This window comes from Lagopus leucura, unplaced genomic scaffold (genome assembly GCF_019238085.1).
Source record: "Lagopus leucura isolate 7727_CA_CO unplaced genomic scaffold, USGS_WTPT01 Super-Scaffold_100001, whole genome shotgun sequence".
In the NCBI taxonomy this organism is placed as follows: domain Eukaryota; kingdom Metazoa; phylum Chordata; class Aves; order Galliformes; family Phasianidae; genus Lagopus; species Lagopus leucura.
The window spans coordinates 3,575,203-3,585,028 of NW_024962262.1; the positions used below are offsets into that span (position 1 = coordinate 3,575,203).

The 9,826-nt window shown below is 39.0% G+C and overlaps 1 protein-coding gene across 1 annotated transcript in view; it reads right to left on the minus strand.

The window, feature by feature from the left end:
* Positions 1-9,826, minus strand: part of LOC122177588 (mitochondrial intermediate peptidase) — a 67,327-nt gene that overhangs the window by 57,062 nt on the left and 439 nt on the right. The window contains exons 2-6 of the mRNA XM_042867137.1: positions 6,865-7,038; positions 5,504-5,592; positions 4,200-4,286; positions 3,084-3,147; positions 2,488-2,670 (exon numbers count right to left, since the gene is read on the minus strand). Of these exons, the coding sequence (XP_042723071.1) occupies positions 2,488-2,670; positions 3,084-3,147; positions 4,200-4,286; positions 5,504-5,592; positions 6,865-7,038 (597 nt within the window). The remainder of the gene's footprint in view (positions 1-2,487; positions 2,671-3,083; positions 3,148-4,199; positions 4,287-5,503; positions 5,593-6,864; positions 7,039-9,826) is intronic.

A 9,826-nucleotide genomic window follows, 5' to 3' on the forward strand; every position in this document is an offset into this window, starting at 1 on the left:
TAGCAAGCTATTAGTCTGTCCATCTGCTCATGGATAATCCGCTCTTCTATTTCTGATTTATTTTTATTATACCTCAAAAAAGTCACCTCAGCAACCTCAGTAAAATGCTTTTTCGATTTCACAAACCAATTTAAGAAGACCTTTATATTGTACATTTTGTACAAAGGGAAGATGCAGCCAGACCCTTTTTGGTGCAGAGCAAGAGGATGAGATGTAACAGACACAAGCTGGCAGATAAATGTTTCCTATTCAATACCATGAAGAAAAACAGTTAAGTGGTCAAACACTAGGAGTACAGGTTGCCAAGCAAGATGGCATAATCTCCATGTTTTGAAAGCGTTCAAAACCCAACTGGATATCGGCCACGAGCAACCTGACCTACTTGATCCCATTCTGAACAGGATAAGGCTGACAAACTCCAGAGGTCCCTTCCAATCTGTATTTTATGATTTCCAAAGAGCCTCTTTAAACACCCGACTCAGAGAAATGCAATCTTTACTGATGTATTACTGGACGCTTAAGTAGCAATTCTGCAGATCACACTGTTTTCAGGACAAGTTTATAAATGACACACAGTGAGTATTTTTCCTTCACTTACATCCTCTCAGTGCCACGATTTTAATTAATTTTTCATTTCTTACAGAGAACAAACAATTCAGCTTGGGTTCTACTACAGTCAGCTTTTCTATTTTTCGTGATAAACAAGATTTCAGTCACCTCAGTTACTTTATGTGAGAAGATTTGGGAGTTGTAGTAGATGTAGTTCCTAGATTCAGATCTAAAAGACTAGATAACCACTGTCACATTTCAAAGAATCTAAATCCATCAAGTATCATCAACAATAACCAAAATAGGATTATTTGGGATAATTCAGGGATAACTGGAGGGGTCCAAAGGAGGTCTCTAGTCCAACCTCATGCTGAAAGCAGTGTCAGCTATAAAGTAAAATCAGTTTACACAAAGCTTTATCTGTTTGGGTCTTGAAAATCCCCTGTGATCAAGAGATAGTACAACTTCTCTGGGCACCCTGATTTATTCCGTGGGTATCCTCATAACGAAGAAGTTTCTCCAGTTGGAATTTCTAATTTCCAATTGTGTCTCCAAGTCACTCCAGTATGACACTGTCCTTCTTGGGAGAAGTAGTGAGGGGTGTCCCAAACTGGATGCAGCAATATAGATGTGGTTTAAAGTATGCTGTATAAAAGGCTATCAACTTTTCCTTCAGTCTCTGGTTTTGCCCCTGTTCACCCAGGCTGTTTGCTCTGCCGGAGTCACTGCTGGCTCATGCTCAGCTTGTTGCCCAGCCGCCCCTCATTCACACTAATTATTGCGGTTCTTCTCTCGTCTTCACAACCTTTCAAGGATATCAAGCCAGTTCTCTCCAAACCCTTAGATGCAGCTTGTCTGACTGCAAGGACTTGTGCAGGCTGAATTCTCTTAAGTCATACCAAACTGGATCCTCACCTATAGCTGGCTGTTCTTCTCTCTGAACTCTTTCACTTAGTACTTCAAAGACCTTGTTGTTGAACAGTGAGGAAAAGAAAGCAGTTAGCATCTCAGCCTTATCTGTGTCTGCTGTAGCAAAGTCACCCATTTAACAGAATCACAGAATCATTAGGAGTTGGAAGGGACCTCTGGAGGACATCTAGTCCAAGCCCCCTGCAATGCACAGGGACACCTATAGATAGACCAAATTGCTCAGAGCCTGGTCCAGCCTTGTGTTGAATGTCTACAGGGACAGAGCTTCCAACACATCTCTGGGCAATCCGTGCCAGTGCCTCACCGCTCTCACTGTAAAAGACTTTTTCTTTACATCCAACATAACTTCTAAGTTTTTCACCTCAATTTTCCTTTTTCAGCCTTCTAGTATCAATGGATCAGTAGATGCTCCCCCTGTTGCTTTTGATGTTCTTTACAAGTCTCAACTCTACTTGAGCTTTACTCTTCCTAATCTCATCCCTAGACGTAAAGGCACAGTTTCTAAATTTCTCTCTTTTACCCATTTTCACTTGCAGTCTGCTGCCTTCTGGAGATGAAGCTCTGTCGTGACTTCCCTTCTTGCTGAAACTGACTTCTATTAAGTCTGCTTGGTTTTCCAAGTATCAGGATAAGCTGGCGCTGGGTATTTTAGTACCCAGATTGTGCTCAGAGGACACTACTTTTAAAAAATTTCCAGATTTCTTAAGCTTCTTTACCCTTCAGAGCTGCATCTCACGGGATCTCACCTCTCAGTTTACCGAATAAGTTGGATTCTTCTTGCCAGAAATCCACTTTTTGTATTCTGCTTCTTTTCTTCAATCCACTCGGGATCTTCACTATTTCATAGCTATGATAGTCAAGGCTGCCATTGATTACAACGCTCTAAAACAGTTCTTCCTTGTTAGTCATAACATCATAATCCTGAACCACATGCCTGCATACCAGTTAAAATAACTAATATGCTCTCCTGCCATTGAGCATGCCAAAGCTGAGTTGGGTAGTACTCACCAGATCATTGGGACAGTCAGCGTGCAGACCAGCAACTTCTAAGTAATTGCCTTCGGTCGTAAAATTAGATCGAATATGCTCTGGCAAAGCGCGTTTGTCAATCTTGTTGGGAAGGTGAGTTCCTGTCAGAAATTCGTTACACAAATCCAATATTCTGACGTTGAGGTCGACTGCCTTTTTACGCTGTAAGAAAATTGAAGTACAAAATACGTCGGATCTTCAGATATTTAGTTCAAAAAACCTTAAGCTTCCCAGAAATGATGCGGAAAATGCTACATTTAAGATCAGACTTACAGCATCAACACATTCTTAAGGTATAGCTGAAGTCAACAAAGGAAAGATCAGCTGCTCAAACATACTTCATATAAAGAACAGCCAACTAACATCTGAAACAACATTAAAAAAAGCCCACCATAGAAATGACTTAAGATGGAGAAAATTCATCTCTTCTGATAGACACCAAATTCTCAACAGAAGACAAAGGGCTTTTCAGAGGACAAACTGGCCCAGAATCACATTTCATATCCTGCATGTATTGTTATCTGGTCTTTAGGAGTCATGAAAATTTCTATACAGGTGTTGTAGCAAAAAATTACCTTTTCTTCATCCAAATGAATGCCACTGATCTCAAAATCAAACATAAAAAGTTCTGCCACTCGCCTAAAAATACAGTAAATCCCTGTTAAAACAGCCTCATTTGATACTAAGCATAATTTCTTCACATCTTTTATGTTTGATATATTTAATAGAGGATATTATTTATTCCACAAGTACTGCTGTTACAGACACAGACCTCCTATGTTTTAAACCCTTAACAGTTTACTCAATGAATCAAAATTTTTCCTTTGTAGTTGTTTAGTCATCTGCACTGAAAGTAATCTTTCAAAATAATTCTACTACTTTAATCTAGATATTTAACCAATTTGTGCAAATTACCTTTCTAATTTGACACTTCATTTATTCTAAATGATCAGAAAACAATCTCTTCAAATCTATCATCTTTGATTATAAGGAAGGAAGGATCAAGGAAATAACTTACTTGTAACATGAGCAAACATTAGGCATTAAGCTTGTCTAACCACGTCAGGAAAAAATAATCAGAAACTGTAAGTACAGAAACAGCTAATAAAACGTTTTATGGCAATCATAAAGTAAGCTTTAAATATACTGATAATCTGATTTTGAAAGAAGAAAAACCATCTACAGCTCACAAGTTCCATTAACAAATGCATTCTTATTTTTTCCCGAAACATCAACAATGGTGTTATGTAGTAGAAATTTTTCTAGTGGACTACTGACTAAAGCTGAAAATCAAGAGATCCACAGACTGAATAAAGCTCCTCGATTTCAGATTCTACAAACTGAACTCAAGTGGTGTAAGTCTGTTCCCTATTTTTATTGCTAAACACTTTGATGCATACATCACAGAAACGCCCCTCATTTTGATCAAGCTGCTATTATTGTAGAAAATCTTGAATTCTCATTTTTTATTTTCATGGATATCAGTAAAGCTGTGCTCTACAGTCACAGGGGCATGCTCCAAGACTGCAGAACTACAACTTCTAACCCACATACAGGTAATTCAGTAATAACCAACACATTTGTCACAGAGATGTGGTATGTTTTCCAGTTGGACAAAACACAAACCATAAGCTCAGTAAGGAATGAGATACACTATCTGAACATCTAAACCTATAAACATTAATAAGTACCTGGTTTCTGGATCGAGGGAATTCATAACAACTTCATCAGTTAACAACCGTCTCAAACTCTGGCACAGTTCAACATCTGTATTTAATCTGGAAGGACAGAAGAAAAGAATCATACATTCGCAACCACTATAAATATTTCAGTCTCTTGATAGTAGTACTTAAAGGCCAAGTTAAGTCTTTACCAAGATAACATTAAAACCAAAGTTCCTAGTTCACAAGAATACCTAAAAACTACAAATATAACAAACAAAGGACATGTAGACAAATTAGCATGGAGATACATTTAGTGCTTCTGACAGGAAAATAATTCTGAATGGCATTTTGTGGGAAATACAAGTATGGTCTTTAGGGTCCCTTCCAATCCAAGCCATTCTATTATTCTATGATTCTGTTCTAAGAGAATCAGGTTAATTTGTGAACACTTTCTACAGCTTTTTAATCAGAACTATCACTCAGATATTGAAGTCACATTGCTACAAATAGCACGCTCCATCTCAGCCTTGAAAAACTGTTGCTAGTGAAAGGTTTCCCAAACACTCTGGCAAGACCAAAGCAACAGTTCTGCTGAAATTTCAGAAATTTCTCTTTAATCTGATATTTCAGTCACAAAGCTTACCAAACTGATATAATGCTGGATCACAAATATAACTTTCAGGATTTTGATTGAGATGTTAAAAAGAAAAACCAAAAACCAAGCAGATGTCCAGAAGCAGGTCCACACTTTGAATGCAGAAGGCTATAAAAACAGGTTCTGTGAAATGGAATTCTGTAAGATCTCGCATGCCAGAGTAGACCAAGCATAACTATCTCAGTCCTACACAGACACACCCCAAAACATTTAACTTAAACAGGGACTGTCCTTTTCTCTTTCACATATCCCACTCACAGGCTGAAATTCAAAGATTCAGCACTCCAGGGAAAGAAGTGTTGTGAAATAAAACAGCTTGAACCTTCAAACCAAATTAACATTTTGTACATAAGTCTTACAACACCTAGCTAACTGTTATGAGTCTTAGAAAAATGCAGTTTTAAATCTTCAATGGATTTCAGGGACATGGAGGCAGCTGATAACCTGAACTCCGTTATGTACACAAAATCAAACTTAAGGACAAAAATATTTTATTAGATACTGTAATATCTAATATTAAATTATTGAATATCTGTTATAGGAAGACTGAAAATTTGTTGCCATACACAAACATTTCTTACATATTTTTTTGGATCCATCTTATCACAAATAAGTGATAAGATAAGTGATGGATCACACTTAAAAGATGCAAATGGCAATAGCAAAGAGCACATACTTTTCCACCACAGTACCGATATTCCGGCAAGCTTCTTCAGCAGCCTCTCTGAATGCAAAGTCAGGATGGGCAATTTTCACAAAATCAGCCTGACACAGTAAAAGAAGAAAATAATGAGTCATGAAATCATATTAAAAAAAATTAATTATAAACCAAGTTGCACTTGAATAGTTCTACTTAATGCTTATTGATACGGCTCTGTATAACCTATTTGAGTAATTTGCACTTTTTTCCCTCAAAAATAAATCTTACTGAAGAACTGTGCTAACAAGTTTTAAAGCAGACAGTGAGTGAGTCTTTCCAAAAAGATCTTTAATCTACGTACTTCTTTAAACTGTCTTGGTACAGTTGACCCCTTAGAGTGCCAGTCCAAATTGCTTCTAGATAAAACTCTGCAAGGAGGATAGGCCATCTTTGAACATACACACCTGAAAGCAGCTCACAGGAGGAACCAAGATACCTTTAACTCAGCAAAGTAAAAAAAAACTATGACTCCTAAATTCTAACACTAAGGGCTTCAGTTACGTATTGACTGATTAAGAGGAAACAGTTCATATTATAAAACAGTAGAGAAAAGAGAATGAGTGTGCAAGTACTTTCAGGAATCACAGAACCATGGAATGGCCTGGGTTAATAATAATCATCTAGTTTCAACCCCTGTCACAAAAGAGGTCTTGAAAAGAACAAGGAAAAAGATTTGAAAACTGAAACCACGAGAAATTCAAATATGAAAACCAAAGGCAAAAAATTCAATGAGATATTACTTATTAGCAACTGATTTCAGCTGGGAATGCTTTCTACAGATAAAGAGCAACCTTCTTCTAAAAGATACATTTTGTACAATTTCTAGTGAGCAACAAAGAGTACATGGCAAAACTCAACATTTTGTGATAAAAAACCTAGTACTGTAATTCTGCAGACATCAGAAACTGCAGTCTAAGAAAACAGTTGCATTGTGGTAATAAAAGGCAACAGTATTTCCAACCAACAAGTTACACAGTACCCCATCTTCTATAACATAACTGATGCTGGAAAGTTTATGTACTGATATTACCAGCAGAAATAGTAAAATACTACTCTGATTTCAGCTCTATTTTTCTTGTCATGGCTTCTTCACTGCTCCTACATCTGTCCTAAAATTAGCTGGACAGTTTGACAGGATTTGCAGCTAACTATATTCTGTTAAAGCCTTTGTAATGAACTTTCACTCAATTTACTTTTCAGTCTTAATACAAAACTTCACAGAGCTGATCTGCTATTTACTGCAATACTAAAAATGTGAAATGAAACAGAACAGTGTAAGGTGTGAAGTCAGTCAGTTTAAAAGGAAGTGCTTAAAATAGTAATGAAAACTAACTTACCAAATCTGCTACTCTGCACAAAGCATCTGAAAGCTGATCAAAGATCATTACAATCTCAGGCCCAGGTGGTGTTGAACATGCCCTCTGAACTAGCTGTTCTGATTCTTGCAATGCTTTGTCCTGTGCTTCTTGAAATCCTTCTGGACAACTCAGTTCTGGAACATCAAACAGACCCTGCAGTGCAGAACAGAACAGAAACACATCACTATCACCTTCCTTGTTTTCTGCCTCTTTGTTTCAGTACGAAATTTCCACTGTGAAATGTTACCAGAATGATCCCTCCAACACAAGTATCCTAGTAGAGCTAATAGTCATAAAATCAATTAACATCAGTCAAAGATAGTGGCATCATACACGAACATCTTCACTTTCCAGCATCACCCTTCAAAGAACATCCTCACTGGAATTCTTTCAGCCAAGATTCTTCCCAGCAAATGGAAAGAGTTTGATATAAAACCCACACAAACTTGTCCTGTTCCATCCTGTAACTTGCTGTACTGTCCTTCCTTCAAAGCAGTTTTCTTCCTTCCAGAGCACAAACACGTGACAAATCGTAAGTCTTACGTTCTGAAAATAGGGAAAATCATCCCTGTGAAGCAAAAAGACCTATCAAGGAAAGTGAAGAGTAAAGGGGGGTGTCAAAATAGCAAATGAATGTCTTGACCAGGCGTTCCAGATACCAACAGAACAGAGATCTCCAGCTCATGAAATGAGCCCCAAGCTCTGGAAAAAGATCTCAAGGGAGTGACAGGCAACAACTCAAAAATAATACGGTATGAATAGTTTTGCTCCTGACTGTTTTTTATCAAGTCTGTCCATGTCCCACAATTCAGGGTAAGTACACTGAGCATAGCTTTGGCAGGCCAGACATGGTCAGCAGTTACATACTGCACTTATTGAAGAGAGTTAAGAAGGTCCTGCTGTGGATCACACGAAATTGTTAACACTACCTGCTAGGAAAGTCCTACAGTACAGAGCCACAGTAGGAAAAACAAACAAACAAACAAAAAAAACACCTCTAAAAAAGATAAAACAGTAACTCTAAAAGCAGTACACTACAACTCCCTTTGCAATTGCCCAACCACAATACAAGCATCTCTATTTATGGCTTGTCTGTAAAAAGCATATGTTCTGAAGAAGCATCATCAAAAATAAGCATTTGTGACATTCTGAGCTGCTTTGTTCTATTCTATTCCTGTTGCTAATGCAATCACTTTTTCATAATACTCTTAACACAAGTTGGTCACCCTAAGACAATCTTTTTTTTTTTTCACTTCCCATGTTTTCATTTGTTATATGGGGACAGGAACCAGACAGCAATAGAGAACACTGGAAAAATATATATATATTTATGTGTATGTCAACAGATGCACACATATGCATACATGAATTACAGTGCCCTTCAGTAATGTTTGTTGTATAAGACTCAAGGCCTGGCCACTTTAGTCTGCTCCAGATAGTTGAGGACCTCTGCTCTGCAGATCCTGAGAGCTCAGGACCTTGTGCAGCCCAGAATCACCATTTATCCTTGGCAGTGAGCACACAGCTCACTGATGCCCTCTGCAATTAGAAAGCATCTCCTCTTCGACACAAATTAGCTGAGAAGTTCCTCTTCAACATCATACAGAACTAAACATAAAAATTAGAGGAAAGAAAAAGCCCGGTGCAGTTTTGCAGTTTTCCATATTCTTCACCTATGTGATCGCACAGCTGCTGCACTGCCTCTTTGCTTTGGCATCTGCATTTATACCCTATGCGTTTTAACTTCTAAGCAAGCCTGTAATAAATACTTGTACTCCTACAGAGCTCTTAAGCCTCTCCAAAGGCCAAGAAAATACAGAACCCTTTCTCTAGAGCAGGCAAACGCACAACATTTAGCTGGATCTTTTCCTAGAGCAAGACCTATGTCAGTGCACTTGCAAAGGGAGGGGAAGAGATGAAAAGTGTTTCTCAAACAAATGCTAGACTGTCAATAGCAGTCAGAACTGCAATAGTGGCTGAATCGCTTAGTCCCAGTTCAACAGTCTCACTGCTGCAGAAACAGGTGATTTGGAGAACCAACACCTGGAACTCACAGGTATTTGGCATACTCAACACTGGTGAGGCCACACCTCAAGTGCTGTGTTCAGTTTTTGGCCCCTCAGTACAAGAAAGGCAGTGAAGCCATGGACTGTGTCCAGAGAAGAATAATGAAGCTGCAAAAGGTTGTGATCACAAGTCCGATGAGGAGCAGCTGAGGGAACTGGGATTGTTTGGTCTGGAGGAGATTCAGGGGAGACCTCATTGCTCTCTACAACTGCCTGAAAGGAGGTTGTGAAGAGGTGGGGATCAGCCTTTTCTCCCAGGTAACAGAGAATGGCCTCAAATTGTGCCAGGGGAGGTTCAGGTTGGATATGAGGAAAAACTTCTCAGAAAGAGCTGTGAGGCACTGGAATGGGCTGCCCAGGGAAGTGTGGAGTCATCGTCCGTGGAGGTGTTCAAGAACCATGTGGATGTGGCAGGGAGGGATGTAGTCAGTGGGCATGGTGGAGACAGGCTGATGGTTGGACTGGATGATCTTAGTGGTCTTTTCCAACCTTCATGACTCTGTGATTCTGTGTATCTGCATGCATAGTGCCATCAAGACTGCCATCCTATGCTGGTCAGGAGCTTGTTCAGATTCTTAGGATCCTCATAAACAAACCTAACTGACTCATCCTAAAAAGAAATACATCAGAAAGCCCGAGTGTCACCCACCCAATATATAATCTTTGCAGTTAGCCACTTAACGTTACGAACAGTACCCACATACAGTGATGGCAGCTAATTCAGTCTAATTCCAAAGCACTGCTGAAGAGCAGGACACAATACTGATAAAACAATATACAGCCAAGCAGCAGCTCCGCACACAAGGCTAAAGACACAGGGACACAGGGACACAGGCACACAGGCACACAGGCACACAGGCACACAGGCACACAGG